The 19,175-nt window shown below is 30.5% G+C and overlaps 2 protein-coding genes across 3 annotated transcripts in view; one reads left to right on the forward strand and one right to left on the reverse strand.

Annotated features, from left to right (window-relative positions):
• LOC135141918 (uncharacterized) overlaps positions 1 to 19,175 on the forward strand; it is a 35,089-nt gene that overhangs the window by 4,565 nt on the left and 11,349 nt on the right. The window contains exon 1 of one of the 2 annotated variants that reach the window (XM_064073509.1): positions 15,824 to 15,920. The exons of the other annotated variant lie outside the window; for it this stretch is intronic. The gene's annotated coding sequence lies outside the window, so the exon portion shown is untranslated. Of the gene's footprint in view, positions 1 to 15,823; positions 15,921 to 19,175 lie in introns of those variants that run through there. 2 annotated transcript variants of the gene reach the window in all.
• On the reverse strand, positions 395 to 15,592 carry LOC135141696 (coiled-coil domain-containing protein 1-like). The gene is made up of 4 exons (XM_064073013.1): positions 15,502 to 15,592; positions 14,858 to 14,944; positions 9,117 to 9,374; positions 395 to 1,927 (listed from the first exon to the last, which is right to left on the reverse strand). Exons 2-4 carry the CDS (start codon positions 14,928 to 14,930, stop codon positions 525 to 527), a joined length of 1,734 nt encoding a protein of 577 aa, XP_063929083.1. The 5' UTR covers positions 14,931 to 14,944; positions 15,502 to 15,592; the 3' UTR covers positions 395 to 524.

Here is a 19,175-nt window from a genome sequence, read left to right on the forward strand (position 1 = left end):
ACTTTTTCAATGTTTCAGTTGTGGGTTTCTTCAGCTTTTCGATTCATAAATCTTTGTTCAATTCTTCAATTTTTCGGTATTTCAGTTTTGGGATTTTGCAACATTTTGATTGTTCAATTTTTCGAGTTTTCGAATTTCGATTTTTGAAATTTTCGATTTTTGATGTTTCAATTTCTCGGTTTCAAAATTTTTCAATTTCTCCATCCTTAAGTGTTTCAATTTTTGGTTTCTTCAACTTTGCGATTCTTCTATTTTTTTTATTCCAGTATTTCCCTTAATTATCGCCAAAGAAATAATAGTAGTAGGAGGGGTGGGAACTTTTATGTAAATTATGTAGTTTAATGTTTTCGACTTTGACAATTACTTTACAGGGTACAGAAAAATTTGCTTCAGCTATCAGGCTTCATTTTATTTAAATAAAGTAGTAATTGAGCACATTGTTGGAATTAATTACATACATATGTACAGTGTAAAATAAATAACAATAAATAAATAAATACATAAATACTGAAAGAGCTTCGGAATTACCAGTGTAGTCTGTCTAACCACATGTCACGACTTTGCCGTCCTCTGTTTTTTTTCATTTTACGTTTTCGCGCACTTCTGCTTTCTTCTTCATCGTCGTCGTCGTCGTCGTCGTCGTCGTCGTCATCGTCGTCATCATCGTCGTCAATCACTTCATAGTCGTCTTCATCGTCGTCATCGTCATCGTCATCGTCAGCCACAGGTTTCGTTTTAGTCGTGGAAGCTTCATCAGAATCGTCATCGTCGGCAAAAGTGTCCACTACTCCGTCAACAATGTCATCTAAAACATCTTTAGACTTCTGTTTATTAGTAGTAGGTTTATCAATATCTTTGTCGTTCTCGTTAGTAGTTGATTCGTCGCTGTCCACTTCATCCTCTATAACTTCCCCAACAACTTCAGAAATTGGGTCGTCGTCTTCTTCCGACTCGTCTTTTTTCTCCTTCTTGTTAATTGTTTTAGTTGTGTTGTTCGGAGCGATCGTTATAGCCTCCGCGTTCTCGAATGGGGTTGTCGTCTCCAAGTTCTGATTAATGGATTCTTCAGTAATATCCTTCAATATAGTCCCCTGGGACATCAATCCGACTGGCTGTTCAGTTAAGACATTTGTAGACACATCCGGCATTTGTTGAGTAGTTTGCGTGGCGGTCGGGGCTGGTGTGTCTATAGACGCCGGGGTGGAAAGAACTTCGACGGGCTTCGCGTCGACGGCGGCGCCCTGGGACCCCGCTCCGGAGGGACCTTGCAACATAACAGTCACGGCAGCAATTGATTCGTGGGGTGACGAAGGAACTTTCTCGGCAGGGGTCTGCATATCTGGCGGATTGCTCGCCCCATTCATCACACCCGAAACTTGCGTCGCTTGCAGTTTGACGGGGGCGGTCGAGCTTTTCACGGGCACCCTCGCACGCGTGGGCTTGCGCTTCGGAATCACTCTCCGCACGGGAGCTTTCGTGGTGGTGGTGGTGGCGGCGGGCTTCGCCGGCCGCTTCTTCTTACCCCCCGAGCTCCCCCCCGCGAAGTACTCCCCGATGAAGTCGTCATCGAACACGCTGAACGTCCCATAATCCGCCGAGTCCACCTCGTTATCATCGTCATCGTCATCGTCATCGTCGAAATCGTAATCATCATCATCATCATCGTCGTCGTCGTCGTCGTCGTCATCATCATCATCGTCTTCGTTCTCTACGACCGGCAGCGGCTGCGAAGGCTCTACTCGGAGACCGTTGGGACCAAAACGGAAACAGGACACACGAAGGGCGGCCTCGACGTCGTTTAAAGCGCGCAGTTCAAGACCAAGACAGGCTTTAAAATCGTCACCCTTACGGCCGATGTTGTAAACACGGCCACAGAATTTCGAAACTCCGCCGGGTAAAGGCATGCAGACAGGTCGGGGTTTTTTACCTAAAACAAATACAGCTCAATATTTATGTTATTCGGCAAACGGCGAGTTGGAATAGTCTTGGCTTGTTTTGCTGCAAACACTGGATTCCGTAAATGATTTATATTAATTTAGTACAAAGTTGCATATATTGCGCGCAAAACGCTCATGTGTGAGAATAATTATGGACGTTATTAAACGCGATGATCTGTTGCCACATCAGTTGATTAAATTGAGCTGAAATATTTTACTGAGTTTAATTAGTGATCGATTGTGCTAAAAATTAATGACAAATTTAATAAGCGAAATAGAACTGCTTTTTATTTTATAATCGAGTTCATTGGACAACTGGCTACTTTTATATTTTCTCGATGTTTCATGAACCCTAGAATACGAAAAGTTTCCGTCTGTCTGTCTGTCTATCTTTGCCGTCTGTCCGGATTTTTATTAAACAGATAATCTCAGAAACTAAATGTTTTAACATCGTGTAAACGTTTAAGGTTATCAGAAACAAAATCGTTAATCACAATTTAGCCGTTCATGTTATTTAAATGTTAAAAAATAACCTAGTCCTGAAGTTTTGGTTTATGAATCCGTTATGAATTTTATCATAGACATCGAGATTTGTGAAAGAAAACAATTTTTCGAATTTTCGATTTTTCAATTTTTCCATATTTCAACTGCTCCATTTTTCAATTCCTCGATTTTAAACTTCTCGATTCTTCAGATTTTTGACGTTTCTAAGATTTCAGTTTTTCGATTTCTCAATTTCCTAATTAATCAATTGTTTGATTTTCACATTTTTCTTGCTTTCTCGACTTTTTAATTATTCAATTCTTCTATTTTAAGGTGTATGGCTTTTCAAATTTTCGATTTTTCGACATTTCGATTTCTCAATTTTTCAGATTTTCGATTTCTCAATTTTTAAATGTTTCAGTTTTGGGTTTTCAGTTTTTTGATTCTTCAGTTTTTCATTTTTCAATATTTCAGCTTTGGAAGTTTGCAATAATTCAATTCTTCAATTTTTAATTTATTTTTCGACTTTTCAATGTTTCGATTTTTTAATTCTTCAATTTTTAGATTTTCAGTATTTCGGTTTTCAAATTTTCGATTTTTGACGTTCTTTCCTAAATTTTCGAATCTTCAGTTTTTCTTCGATTTTTCCGTTTGTCGATATTTCAGTTTTGGGATTTTTCAGTATTTCGATTCTTCAATTTTTCAAGATGATTCTTCAATTTTTCAAGATGATTCTTCAATTTTTCAAGATGTCAAATTTTGAATTTTTCGACTTCTCGATATATTAATTATTCGATTTTTCAATTTTTAGATTTTTGATATTTCAGTTTCTCGATTTTTCAATTTCCCGATTCTTCAGTTTTTCTTAGATTTTTTAATTTTTCGATATTTTAGTTCTGGGATTTTTCAGTATTCCGATTCTTCGATTTTTTGACTTTTCGATTTCTCAATTTTTCAATTTTTCGATTCTTCAATTCTTCTGTATTTTAATTTTCCAATTTTTCGAATTTTTAAATTTTATAGATTTTTAATTTTTTTCCTCGATGTTAAATTTTCGACTTTTCAATGTTCAGATTTTTAATTCCTCACTTCTTCGATTTTTCGACTTTTCGATTTCTCAATTTTTCAGTTTTTCAATTTCTCAATTTTTCAATGTTTCAGTTTTGGGTTTTCAGTTTTTCGATTCTTCAGTTTTTCATTTTTCAATATTTCAGCTTTGGAAGTTTGCAATAATTCGATTCTTCAATTTTTCAATTTATTTTTCGACTTTTCAATGTTTCGATTTTTTAATTCTTCAATTTTTAAATTTTCAGTTTCTTGGTTTTCAAATTTTCGATTTTTGACGTTCCTAAATTTTCGAATCTGCAGTTTTTCTTCTATTTTTCCCTTTGTCGATATTTCAGATTTGGGATTTTTCAATATTTCGATTCTTCAATTTTTCAAGATGTCGAATTTTCAATTTTTCGACTTCTCGTTATATTAATTTTTTGATTTTTCAATTTTTAGATTTTTGATATTTCAGTTTCTTGATTTTTCAATTTCCCGATTCCTCAATTTTTCTTAGATTTTTCAATTTTTCGATATTTTAGTTCTGGGATTTTTCAGTATTTCGATTCTTCGATTTTTTGATTTTTCGATTTCTCAATTTTTCAATTTTTCGGTTCTTCAGTTCTTCTGTATTTTAATTCTCCAATTTTTCGAATTTTTAAATTATAGATTTTTTATTTTTTTCCTCAATGTTAAATTTTCGACTTTTCAATGTTCCGATTTTTAATTCTTCACTTCTTCTATTTTGAGGTATATGGTTTTTGAAATTTTCGATTTTTCGACTTTTCGATTTCTCAATTTTTCAGTTTTTCGATTTCTCAATTTTTCAATGTTTCAGTTTAGGGTTTTCAGTTTTTCGATTCTTCAGTTTTTCATTTTTCAATATTTAAGCTTTGGAAGTTTGCAATAATTCAATTCTTAAATTTATTTTTCAACTTTTCAATGTTTCCATTTTCTAATTCTTCAATTTTTCGATTTTCAGCTCTTCTTCGATTTTTCCATGTGTCGGTATTTCAGTTTTGCGATTTTTCAATATTTCGATTCTTTAATTTTTCGACTTCTCGTTATATTAATTTTTCGATTTTTTAATTTTTAGGTTCTTAAAATTTAGATTTTCTATTTTTCGATTTTTTGATATTTCAGTTTCCCGATTTTTCAGTTACCCGACTCTGCAATTTTTCTTAGATTTTTCAATTTTTCGATATTTTACTTCTGGGATTTTTCAGTATTCCGATTCTTCGATTTTTTGATTTTTCGATTTCTCAATTTTTCAATTTTTCGATTTTTCAGTTCTTCTGTATTTTAATTTTCCAATTTTTCGAATTTTTAAATTATAGATTTTTTTTCCTCGATGTTAAATTTTCGACTTTTCAATATTCCGATTTTTAATTCTTCACTTCTTCTATTTTGAGGTGTATGGCTTTTCAAATTTTCGATTTTTCGACTTTTCGATTTCTCAATTTTTCAGTTTTTCGATTTCTCAATTTTTCAATGTTTCAGTTTAAGGTTTTCAGTTTTTCGATTCTTCAGTTTTTCATTTTTCAATATTTCAGCTTTGGAAGTTTGCAATAATTCGATTCTTCAATGTTTCGATTTTTAATTCTTCAATTTTTAGATTTTCAGTTTTCTGGTTTTCAAATTTTCGATTTTTGACGTTCCTAAATTTTCGAATCTGCAGTTTTTCTTCGATTTTTCCGTTTGTCGATATTTCAGATTTGGGATTTTTCAATATTTCGATTCTTCAATTTTTCTAGATTTCGAATTTTCAATTTTTCGACTTCTCGTTATATTAATTTTTTGATTTTTCAATTTTTAGATTTTTGATATTTTAGTTTCTCGATTTTTCAATTTCCCGATTCATAAATTTTTCTTAGATTATTCAATTTTTCGATATTTTACTTCTGGGATTTTTCAGTATTTCGAGTCTTTGATTTTTTGATTTTTCGATTTCTCAATTTTTCAATTTTTCGAATTTTCAAGTTATAGATTTTTCAGTTTTTTTCTTCGATGTTAAAGTTTCGGTTTTTTAATTTTCCGATTTTTAAAATTTTTGATCTTTCAATGCTTCAATTTTTCGTTTTTTCAGGTTTTTGATTTTTCAAATTTTCGATTTTTCGACCGCGCTTTTTCGAGTTTCCTATTCCTCGATTTTTTAGTTTTCCGATTTCTCAACTTTTCAATGTTTCAGTGCTGGATTTTTTTCAATTTTTCGATTCTTCAGTTTTTTTCCGTTTTTCGTTTTCCAATATTCCAATTTTGGGATTTTGCAATACATATTTCGAGTCTTCAATTTTTTGATTTTTCGATTTTTCGATTTATTTTGTTCGATTTTTAAAATTTTGGATTTTTGATTTTTCTTTTGGACAATTATTCGATTTCTCGGTTTTTAAATTTTTTCTATTTCTCGATTTCTTGATTAATTGATTTTTTAATTTTCCCAATTCTCGATTTCTGGACTTTTCAGTGTTTCGATTCTTCAATTCTTCATTTTTTCGACTTTTCAATTTCTCGACTTTTAGTTTTTCGATTTCTCAATTTTTCAATTTTTCACGTTCTGGATTTTACAGTTTTTCGATTCTTCAGTTTTTATTCCATTTTTCAATTTTTCAATATTTCAGTTTTGGAATTTTGCAGTATTTCGATTTTTCAATTTAGTTCTCGACTTTTCAGTGTTTCGATTTATTAACTCAATTGTTAGATTTTCTGGTTTGTGGCTTTTCGAATTTTCGATTTTTCGATTTCCCGATTTTTCAATTTTCGATTTCTCAATTTTTCAATGTTTCAGTTTTGGGTTTTTTAAATTGGGATTTTGCGGTGCAATTTTTCGATTTTTCAATTTGTCGATTTTCTAATTTCTCAATTTTTTAAATTTTCGATTTTTAAATTTTAGATTTTTTGATGTTTCGATTTCTCGGTTCTTAAATTTTTCGATTTCTGAATTTTCCAATGTTTCAGTTTTGGGTTTCTTCAGCTTTTGGATTCTTCAATCTTCCTCATTTTTTAGTTTTTCACTTTTGGAATTTTGCAATATTCTTCAATTTTTCGATTTTTCGATTCCTCGATTTTTTACTTTTTCTATTTTTGAAATTTTTGATTTTCCAATTTTCGATTTTTCAATTTTTTGATGTTTCGTTTTCTGTTTTTCAATTTTTCGATGTTTCAGTTTTGTGTTTCTTCATTTTTTTTTTCTATTTTACAGCTTTTCAATATTTCTAGATTTCTCCATTTTTCAATTGTTGAATTTTTTGAATTTTTAATTTTTTTGTATTCTCATTTTTCGATTTTTATATTTCAGATTTTTTGTTTTTTTTTTATTATTTTAGGATTTTAGAGTTCTTTGATGTTTCGTTTTTTGTTGTTCCGATTTTTCAAATTCTCCGTTTTAGATAATTCGGTTCTTCAAATTTTCGATTTTTAAAATTTTTTAATTTGTGACTTTTAATTTTTTTTTTTCGATTTTAGCCTATTTCGATTTCTTGATTTTTCGATTTTTGTCTTCTCGACCTTTCTATTCCCCGATTTCTCGATCTATTGATTTATCGATTACTCGATGTTTCAATTTTTTAAAATTTCGATGTTTCGAGTTCTAGGTTTTTCGATTTTTCGTTTTTCGGATTTTCGATTTTCCAATTTTTCATTTGAATTGTGGAATTTTTCAATTTCTCAATTTCTCGGTTTTTAAATTTTTCGAATTCTCGATTGTTCAATGTTTCAATTTTGGGTTTTTTAAATTTTTCGATTCTTCAGTTTTTGCTTCCGTTTTTCGTTTTTCAATATTTCTGTTTTGGGATTTTGCAATACAATTTTTCGATTTTTCGATTTCTCGATTTTTTAATTTCTCAATTTTTGAAATTTTCGATTTTTAAATTTTAGATTTTTTGATGTTTCGATTTCTCGGTGCTTAAATTTTTCGATTTTTAATTTTACAATGTTTCAGTTTTGGGTTTCTTCAGCTTTTGGATTCTTCAATCTTTCTTCCATTTTTTAGTTTTTCACTTTTAGAATTTTGCAATATTCTTCAATTTTTCGATTCCTCGATTTTTTTCTATTTTTGAAATTTTTGATTTTTAATTTTTTGATATTTCGTTTTCCGTTTTTCAAGTTTTCGATGTTTCAGTTTTGGGTTTCTTCTATTTTACAGCTTTTCAATATTTCTAGATCTCTCCATTTTTGAATTTTTGAATTTTTAGAATTTTTAATTTCTTTTGTATTTTCATTTTTCGATTTTTATATTTTAGAGTTTTTTGATGTTTCCTGTTTTGTTCTTTCGATTTTTGAAGTTCTCCGTTTTAGATAATTCGGTTCTTCAAATTTTCGATTTTTAAAATTTTTTGATTTGTGATTTTTCTATTTTTTTTTTCGATTTTAACCTATTTCGATTTCTTGATTTTTCGATTTTTGACTTCTCGACCTCTCTATTCCCCGATTTCTAGATCTTTTGATTTTTCGATTACTCGATGTTTCAGTTTTTAATATTTGGATGTTTCGATATCTAGGTTTTTCGATTTTTCGTTTTTCGGATTTTCGATTTTCCAATTTTTCTATTTCCCAATTCTTCATTTCAATTGTGGAATTTTTCACTTTCTCAATTTTTCAGTTTTTCGATTCACTTTTTCGATTTTTAAATTTTGATTTTCGATTTTTTGACTTTTCAATTTTTCATTTTTTCGATTTTCAATGTTAGATTTTTGAATTTTTCAATTCCTCGATTTACCGATTTTTCAATTTTTCGATTTCTTAAATTTCAACATTTTAATTTTGGAAACTTCTCAATTTCTGGATTTTTCAATTTTTGGATATTTTAATTTTTCGATTTTTGGATTTTTCGATCTCTCGATATTTTTCTGTTTTTCGAAAAGCATTTTTTCTCGTTGGTTGTCTATTTGAAATATATCTCACAGTGCCCGCACTTGCACCGCAAATCTGGCATTTGTTGTGCTGTACTTCAAGGGCGAGGGAAGTTCGGTCGAAATAACCTTACATAAAAAATTACCACACTAATAAATTACTTTGTAACGTACAACGATTTTAAAAAACCCAGCTAAAAATTATTTTCATTCAACTCGAATATTTAATTATGCGCAGCTCAAGTGACAAGTGACAGCAAAATTTAACGTCCTCACACCAGGTTTAAAAGTTCAATTATTTTGATTTAACAGCGCTAAATTAAAAAAGCTGCATCCAGTGCTGCGTCCACACATGACTAAAATTCCATTTAAACCTGCGTCCCTAGGGTTAGTGCGTCCGTATACGAACGAATAATTACAAACAGCGTAATCAATTTCTAAGCTTAAAAACCTAAAAGGGTGCAAAATTGTTAGGGCTGGTAAAAGTAATTAGCTAGACTCTGGAGAGTTTGCGGAATTTCTAATGTTCAGTCTCCATAAATGCGCAGCTTCTAATTCTACGCCCGGCATTTTGTGGCAACACATGCATCAAATTATGTAAACGCCAGTGTTTGTAACTTAATTTGATGGGATCAAACGTGCTTCTAGAGAGTATAAAGAAATCGGAATTTGTGTGAAGGAACAATGGTGGGTAATTCTGTAAATGTATTACGTTTGATGGCGCTATAGCCACTCTAAGCGAATTAAATAAACTAGCTTGACAAAGGAGTTGAGTTTGAAATATAAGAATAAAACGTCTTACTTGAAATCGTTGTGTTCGTGAGTACCCGCTCTCCAAAGCTCATCGAAATTGCTAGACGATCTCCTTTCAGGTACTGAAGTGAAGCACATCCAGGTCCTTGTAAGGAAACTACGGGTATATTAAATTCCCTGCAGCAGTTGCAGATTTTCGTGGAGCAGCTACAGTATTTATTAGTAGTGGAGTCTTGGCGTCTCTTATGAGTAATTTTCCCATGTTTTCGTGTTATAGCACTTTTAGTATTGTGCAAGGCCCTAGAATCTGCGAACAAATTATTTCAATCAAGTCGCTGGTTCGGAACATTTAGGTTAAAAATTTTATTGTTTCGGGAGATGCATGGCGCAGCATTTGCATGATTTTTATCAAATGATTTATTCTGTTTCGTAATAACTACATAAAACCAACAGCGGAAACAGGTTTCACACATCGCCGTCATTATTTTAAAATTATTCGGGAGTGAATTGGAATGAAGGTTTTTTCGCACTTTTTTTTCTGATTTCATTATTTATTGAGATTGTTTGTCAAAGGGTTAGATTTCGTCGAGAGCTTCTTTTACTTCGGCCCTGTTAATTAATTAATTAACTTTATCAAGTCCAGCGCGAAGGCACGTTACTTATAAAAATTTAACAAAGCACGTTTTCTTGTAAAATTCTAAGAAACGTCCAGGTTTCTTCAATTAACTGCAATAAATTATTCATTAAAGTGCCTCGTAGAAGCCACACGAATTTTTCAATTAAAAATTTTAACTTCTTAAAACAGCTTCATGCAGATATAAAATTTCATTTCTTCTGTGTGGATTACAAACCGGAAGTGCCACTCAAGGAATTGAATCTATAATTTTAAAATTCACAAACATATTCAAACAATTTCTTCTAATTTTATGTTGGACGTTATTCACTGTCTGTCTGTCTGTCTGTCTGTCTGTCTGTCTGTCTGTCTGTCTGTCTGTCTATCTGTGTCAATTTTTATTAGACAGATAATCTCCGAAAGTACAGGACTGCTTGTTGTTAAATTTTCTATATGTTTTTTATAAAATAAAATACTCCTCTACTTGTGGTTTATGAATCCGTGTTGAATTTTTACGCTAAGCATACAGATTTTTGCAAAAAAAATAAAGATTGTTTTACAACTTTTACAATTTAGCTTTGAAATAGCAAAATTTATCCGTTTACGCCCCCTTCCTAAAAATTGATGACGTCATGCGTTACAGTTTTGCCTAATAAATATTATTTGAACGTTAAAAAATGAATCTAGTAATGAAGTTGTGATTCATGAATCCGTTTGGAGTTTTTATTCCAGAAACGGAGATTTTCGGAAAAAAAAAATAAATTATTTAACAATTTTTCGAATATTCGTTTTTTCGGCTTTTCGAATTTTCCATTTCTCAGTTTTTCAACTTTCGGTTTTTCAATTTCTCGATTTTTGAAATTTTTCAATTTCTCAATTTTCAATCTTTCGATTTTTCAATTTTTCGATTTTTAGGTTTCTAAATTTTCGATTATTTTTAATTAAAAATTGATCACTGTTTCAATTTCTAATTATTCGATTTTTCGATTCTTAACTATTTAGATTTTTCGATCTACTTTAGACTTTTGATCTATTTTTCTATTTTTTGATTTCCCAATTTTTCTACATTTCAGTTTTGGGTTTTTGAATTTTTTGACTTTTCGGTTTATATCGATTAAATTTTTCGATTTTTCAGCTCTCCGATTTGGCACTTTTTAAATTTTTCGATTTTTTAATTTTAATTTCAAATTTATCACTGTTTCAATTCCCAGTTATTCGATTTTTCGATTATGAGCGATTTTGATTTTTCAATATACTAAAGTTTCAATTGTTCTGTTCTCAATTTTTCTACATTTCAGTTTTGGGTTTTTCAATTTCTTGGCTTTTCAGTTGTTTTATTCAATTTTTCGATTTTTTTAATGTTAGGTTTTTTGATTTCTCGTTTTTGATTTTACAGTTTTTAAGTTTTTAATTTTTCGATTTTTTAAATTCTATAGTTTCGAATTCTCGATTTGTCGATTTTTCAGTTTTTCTACATTTCAGTTTTGGCTTTTTCAATTTCTTGACTCAGTTTTTCGATTCAATTTTTGATTTTTTTAATTTTAAATTTTTCGATTTCCCGATTTCCCGTTTTTTTGATTTTTCACTTTTTGATTTTTTAATTTTTCGAAATTTTAAATTTTACATTTTTGGGTTTTCCCGCTTTTTGATTTTACAATTTTTTGTATTTAGATTTCACGATTTTTGAATTTTTTAAAGTTTCAATTTTTTGATTTTTCAAATTGTCGATTTCTCGACACCTCAACTTTTCTATTTCCCGATTTCCCAACATTTCAAAGAATTTTTGAATTTTTCGATGTTTTTTAAAATTTTCGATTTCTCGATTTTTCAATTTTTCGATTTCTCAGTTTTTTATTTTTTCGATTTTTAAATTTTAGATTTTCTGATGTTTCAATTCCTCGGTTCTGAAATTTTTCGATTTCTCAAAAATTCCAATATTTCAGTTTTGGGTTTCTTCAGCTTCTCAATTCTTTAGTCTTTCTCCCAGTTTTTAGTTTTTCAATATTTCACTTTTGGAATTTTGCAATATTCTTCAATTTTTCGAGTTTTCAATTTCTCGATTTTTTACTTTTTCTATTTTTTAAATTTTTGATTTTTAAATTTTCTATTTTTCAAAATTTTGATGTTTCTCAGTTTTTCAATTCTTCGATTGCTCAATTTTTCAATGTTTCAATTTTGGGTTTCTTCAATTTTTCGATTTTTCAATTATTCTTCCGCGTTTCAGTTTTTCAATTTTCAGTTTTAGGATTTTGCAATATTTTGATTATTCAATTTTTCGATTTTTGGATTTCTCGATTTTTTACTGTTTGATTTTTTAAATGTCCCATATTTAAGTTGTAGTTTTTAATTTTTGAATTTTCGGATGATTTTCGATTAAGAATAAGAATAAATTTCCGGTTTTTCAATTTTTCAGTTTTTAGAGTTTTAAATTTTTCAATTTCTAGATTTCTCGATTTTTCAATTTTTAAATTTTTTGGATTTTTAAATTATTCTGCACTTCCATTTTTCGAATTTTAAATTTTAGATTTTTTGATATTTTGATTTTTTCATGTTTCGTTTTTTGTTCTTTCGATTTTTCAAGTTCTCGGTTTTAGACAATTTGGTTTTCCAATTTTTAGATTTAAAAAATTTTTTGTTTTATAATTTTTCAAATTTTCGATTTAAAATGCTTCGATTTTTCAATTATCAACTTTTCGATTTTGGCCCATCTCGATTTCTTAATTTTTCGATTTTCGATTTCTCCACTTTTCCAATTTTTCTATTTCCCAATTCTTCATTTCAATTTTGAAATCTTTCAATTTCTCGATTTTTCAGTTTTTCGATTCAATTTTTCATTTTTTCGATTTTTAATGTTAGATTTTTGAATTTTTCAATTCTCGATTTCTCTATTTTTCAATTTTTCGATTTCTTAAATTTCAACATTTAAATATTTCAACATTTTAATTTTGGAAACTTCTCAAGTTCTGGATTTTTCAATTTTTGGATATTTTAATTTCGACTTTTAGGATTTTGATTTTTCAGTTTTTCGAAAAGCATTTTTTCTCGATTTTTTTCGATTTTTTAATTTCTCATTTTTCGATTTTCCAATTTTTGGGTTTCTAAACTTTCGTTTCTTCCATTTTTCGATTTCTCGATTAACTGTTTTTTTTTTAATTTTAGATTTATCACTGTTCCAATTTCTAATTATTCAATTTTTAGATTGAGCTATTTTGATTTTTCGATCTACTAAGGTTTCAATTGCTCTGTTTTGAATTTTTTGAGTTCTCAGTTTTTCTACATTTCATTTTTGGGTTTTTCAATTTCTTGGCTTTTCAGTTTTTTGATTCAGTTTTTTGATTTTTTTAATTTTAGGTTTTTTGATTTCTCGTTTTTGATTTTTCAGTTTTTAAGTTTTTAATTTTTCGATTTTTTAAATTCTGGAGTTTCGAATTCTCAATTTGTCGATTTTTCATAACTTGAACACTCGAAAAATTGCAAATCGAAAAACTGCAAAAATAGAAAAAAAATGAAAAACTGAACTCGATTTCACGATTTTTAATTTTTCAATATTTCAATTTTGCGATTTTTCGAATTCTCAATTTCTCGATATCCCAAGTTTTCATTTCTCAATTTCTCAACATTTCAACTTTGACAATTTTCCAATTTCTGGTTTCTTTACATTTTAGATTTTTCGATTTTTTGATGTGTCGATTGCTCGATCTTTCAAAATTTCAATTTTTCGGTTTTTCAATTTCACGATTTTTAAAGTTTTTGATTTCTCGATTTATCGAAGAATTGTAAATCGAAAAACAGAAAAAACAAAAAAATATGAGAAATTGAAGAACAGAAAAATTCAAGACAAGTACAAAAGAACGATATTTTCGAAAATTTAAATAGCATTTACTAGACATATTTTTTCATATTCGACAAGTAAAAGGAATTTGATGCCATTTGCGGAAAAACCAAAAGTAATATAACATCAGAACTACACTGACTTTAAATATCGGTTTTGTATTAATTAATTATTCTAATAATTGTAATATTAGTAACGAATAGCTGAATTGACAAACCGCCATTTTTAATCGTTTAAAACATTAAACCAAACGAATTGTTTAGCTCATTTAAAAACAGTTTACTCGATTTAAAAATAAATTAGATGTTCTCCGGATGAATCCTATTACAATACTTTCCTCACGTACGTTCCGGAACTGAAAACGATTAGTATTCCGGAAAACAAAAGTGAGATACCACTAAAGGTATATTTATGATTTTAGATGATTTTTTTAATGTTTAGAGCCATCAAATTTCCTACAATTTTAAAAAAAATCCATTAGGGACTAAGATCTATAATACCAATTTTGGCGACTAAATTTTTTTAGCATAGACTTTATGCTAATACAAAATAGGGGCGAAATTTGTCATCATTAGAGATAAAAGACAAATTATAAAATTTCATTTGTTACGGATTTCCGACTATGTAAAATTAACAAAAAAGACGAACCAAACGAAAACAAGGTACTTAAAAAAATCAAACGATAAATTAGCAGAATTTTGGGACTTTTGAGGACGATTTAAAATATTTTAATAGTAAGATTTTTAGGGTTCGGGTTATAAGAATCAGGAAAAATAAGTACGAACTCTACCGCTTCGTACTTTATAAAAAAAATACAAAGCTTTCCTTTTAGCCACTGTGCAAACGGCGAAGCGAGAGCAGGAAAAAACTCTCGTTCCTGATTAAACAGTATATCGGCTTACATTTTTGTAAACGTTAGTTGCGTGTTTAAGCTCGTGGGATGCTCCTAGAGAATTAATTGAAGAATTATTAATTAATTAACTTTGCCAAATTTCAAATCAATACACAAAAGAGATTAAAATCAAAGACTAAAAGCTGAGTAAATTTTTGCTACTTTGATGTAATATTAATATTTAACATATTAATCTATACGGTGTAACTTCAAAGTAATAAGTTAGACGTAACTCCTGTAAGTAACAGGTTTCGAATTCTTCCGAGGAAAAATATTTACCTCCTTTAGTAATACGCTTCTGTACACACCACGTACATAATTGGAAAATTCGATATCCCTCCCAACCCAAATCAAACAATCTCTCTAATATTTGTGCTAAACGAAAAAGTCGAAACGTATTGTTTTCCGCTATTAGAAATAACACTAAGTAAACCGAAATAAAATTGGCATTACCTATAACAGCCGACGCAGCAAACGCAATAAGAATAAAAATCAGCAGGAGTTCGAAGATGAACGACAGTTTCATCTTGGTGCGGGAACCTGTAATAGAGACCGTTTAATAATGTTGTGCAGTGAAAGCATGCATTTAAAGGGGTGAAAAACGCGCAAAATTCCCCTGCCATCTGTCAGTATAAATCAGAAAGAAATCATGCAAACTTAGTTTCCCCAATTTATGCAATCTATTGTGAACGCTATTTATTTCAAGCACATACTTTTTTAATTACTACGCTAAATCAAGATGTCAAAAGCATTTATTGTTGAATTAAATTAGCGGGGCAGGAATTTTCATTTGTCGTTTTTTATGGTTTTACACGATTAATGAATTTTTCGAGCACCGAGCTCGAATAAATGGCATTTTGTTGCGGAACTGCAACGCGGATCGCTGTCTTAGTTAACTCGAACCGGAAGTCGAGACTTTTTTAACGGCGTGTTCGAGAACGCCGACCGGATCGACACTATTGTTTCATTTTACAGTACAAAATGTTGCTTTGAGCCGGCACGAGAGACATAAAGGGCTTAAACGACATGTCCGTTTACATCTCTGCGAGCTTTTTGTCGCCAAGTCCGAGCTTATTATTAACACAAGAACTACTCACCGAGGTATTCGCAGAAATGAACAATTACTTCACAAATGCCGATGTACACTTCTTGGTCGCTGGTTTAAGTCTGTATAAAATATTTTTCACCGCTCTTCCGAAGAAATGGAGGGGCCGTATGTCGGTCAACCGAAGTTAGGTCAACACGTTCATCCGGTACACATTAACGTGAGCCATAGAAAGCATTTTCCACTCGTTTTCAATTTAATAATTATATAGAATTTCATTTTTATTTGAATGGCCACTGGAGGATGCTGCAGCGGCTTCTAGATGACACAGTTAGCGAATATCTACTCACACACACACACACAAAAAATTCATTTCACTTTTGGAAACACGTAAGGACCCTCCCAGAAATTTCAACTCATAAAAACAAAAGTGTTTTCGAAGATTCACCAGAAGCACGTACTGGACATTACGTAAGTGGTTCATTACGTCACTGAAATTTTCAAAGTTTGTTTTATATTTAAAATTCATCAAAAAGAAGAAGTAACTTTTTAATGTAAATTGGAAGAACTTTTTAAGTGTTTTAGGAGAATTTAAATACTTTTGAACGATCGACATTTCAACAAGACTTGTATAATTCGGATTATTATCTTAACTGATGTTTGGAATTTTAGTACCATTCTGAAAAGTTTCGAGAATTATCATAAATATTTTATCAATATCAACGCTATTTATGTATAAATATTCAGTTTTACAACTTCGCCAAAAAGGTGTACACCGAATATAAAACAAAGCGATAAAAGAACACGTCCATTTAACTCATATTTTATAACATAAATGTAGCTAAATAATAGTAGTGGCAACAACTAAATTCGAGATTAACATACAATTTGGCTTTAGTGGAAATAAAACACAAGTGCTGTAAAATGGGTTTCCGATTACTTGTAATTCAAATATCATACAAAATCTTTAATTTAAAAAGTAAATGCTACTTAAATTTTATAAAATGCCATTCTCGTGTACTTGTGGTTTATAAGTCTGCCTTGAATTTGTACCCTTAATATCCAGATTTTCGCCAAAAATCAAAATTGCGTAGCCACGTTTATAATCTTTAAAAAAATAACTAGATTTGTTTGATTGTACTTCAGGTTTGAAGGAACTTTTTGTAATTTTTGCGTAGTGACCCGGTTATTATCACAATGCCGACGGTCCAGACTTTTTTATTGCTCTGATCTTGTAATTCACATTTGGTTAATCAGCATCCCCTAATCTCCCCCTAGATACAGCCTTGTCTAGAGGTTATGAAATATCGAGAAAATATGAAAGTACCAAATTGCCCGATGGACTCCATTACTGTACGTCCTTTGCTTATCCTCGATAAGAAAAACAACTTGAAAGTGTTTATGTTTATACGTCGGAAGAATGTCACGTAGAAATTAGTCTGATTTGAATGAATTCGTCCCTTCAAAACAGAGGATCAAAACTGTTAAATAGTAAGCTACAATCGACAAAATGTTTGAATATCCACACATTTTAGATAGGATTTATTCGGCAAAATTTTGAGGTGACGTCATCAATTTTTTAGGGGGGATGAGCAAATACATTTTGATCAAAATTTTACCATGCTTATGATATGATAAAAATCTGGACGTTTCGGGTAAAAACTCAACACTACATGTGTAGGACTATGTTATTTTATACTATTTAAAATCCATTTACTATATACAATTTTGAAATGATGATTAGACAAATTTTGGTTAGTGTTTTACGATATACATGATATTCCTAATATAAATGCAAAATTTGACAACAATCGGCCTAGTACTTTCGGAGACTATCCGTCTAATAAAAATTCGGGACGGCAGACAGACGGACAGACAGACAGACGGAAACGGGAAACCGGTTTCTTCGTACTCTAGGGGTCATGAAAGGTCGAGAAAATGTAAAAGTAGAGAGTCGGCCGTTTTTTTCTAGACAAAACATTAAAAAAATATCTGAAAAACATTTTGGAAGCGTTAGTACGAAAAATACAATTCAAAATGAATAAATTTTGTAAATTTGCTACCTACTTTTGGAAAAACTAAAGCAAAATCTAATATATAGTGACCCCTTGTTAATTTTTCCTTAAATTTCAAAGGGTGTTAAATCACTAACAAAAATTATATAATTTGGTCTGGCGCGGAGTGTAAGGGAATTGGGTGAACGGTCAAACAATTGCTCCAAAATTATATTTTCCCATTGGAAATTGGTCCGATCAACGTTCAAGAATTCCGACACGTGAAGTACACTAATATCAAAAATATAGATCTGGATACCTAGGGAAAAAATCAAGGCGGATTGATAAACCACAAGTATAGGAAGATTATCTGGCTAATAAAAAATGACACAGTCACTATTGATTTTATTTTAAATCTTAGATTCTTCCGCTTGTCAAAACAGAATTGAATTACCATTTTACACTAAATAAAGTAAGTCACTGAAATCGAGAAAGGAGGTAAACAGAGCTAAGTTTAGCTTTTTTCTAGTTTTATGGCCAAAAAGTAGCCCCGCCCACCCACCCCTTCTTCATTCCAGTGACCACTATTAATGTTGTTCGAACTTATCTTAGCAAGTACCTACTAGCCTCTCCTACCCACCCTTTATTTTCTTAGAGGGTATGTCATTTGCCATATCAAGTCTTGTCTTACCAAGTACTAGCCCCACCCACCCACCCCTTTTTCATTCGAGTGACTCGTCTCAATATTGTTTAATCTTATCTTAGGAAGTACTTACTGGCCCCTCCCACCCACCCTTTATTTTCTTAGAGGGTATGTCATTTGCCATATCAAGCAAGTTAAAAAAAAAAAGTTAAATTTGGAACAATTAATGGCGTTTACCATGAAAAATTTTGAGGTTTGTGGGGATGATCACACAAATTTCTTTTCCGAAAACACATACAAAATTTGACAACAATCAGTCTAGTAGTTATCTGTCTAATTAAAATCGCCATAAACGACAGACAAGCGAAGGGAAACGGGAAACCTATTTTTTGATGCTATAGGAGTCATGAAACATCGAGAAAACTTGAAAGTAGCTATTCACCGGATCAACCCTATCATAATACTTCCTAAACTGTAGCTTAATAACCTATTTTTAGTTTTTACATTTATTACTTCCCGAGCGTAAGCAAAGGAAATATTGTAAACGAGTCCATTGTGCGACTGGCTATTTCCATATTTTGTCGACGTTTCATGACCCCTAGAGTACTAAAAAAGTAGTCTCCCGTTTCCGTATGTCTGTCTGTCTATTGCTTGCCTATAAAAGATTCTATAGAAAAAGGTTAAACTTAGCCCCGCCCACCCACTAAGGAATTGAGAAATCAGAAAGACGAAAAATCGAAAAATTTAGAAAGACCAAAAATTAGCATATTGAAAAATCTAAAAATTGAAGTACATAAAAAAATTTAGAAACGCCAGAAATTGAGAAATAGAATAATCCTAAAATTTAGAAATATCAAAAATTGAAAAATTGGAAACTCGAATAATCGAAAAACTGAGAAATCGAGAAATGGAAATCGAAAAATTGAGATGTCGCAAAATGGGAAAATTCAAAATTAAAAAATTTAAACGTAAAACCCGATAAATCAAAATATCTAAAAACTAAAAACTTAATTCCGAAAAATTAAAAATTCGAAAAATTGAAAATTTTAAAAATCGAGCAATCAAAAAAATATCAACAAATTGAAAAAT

The sequence above is a fragment of the Zophobas morio genome, unplaced genomic scaffold (genome assembly GCF_036711695.1).
Source record: "Zophobas morio isolate AGI-343-1 ecotype UQ-CSIRO unplaced genomic scaffold, CSIRO_AGI_Zmor_V1 ptg000044l, whole genome shotgun sequence".
NCBI classification, from domain to species: domain Eukaryota; kingdom Metazoa; phylum Arthropoda; class Insecta; order Coleoptera; family Tenebrionidae; genus Zophobas; species Zophobas morio.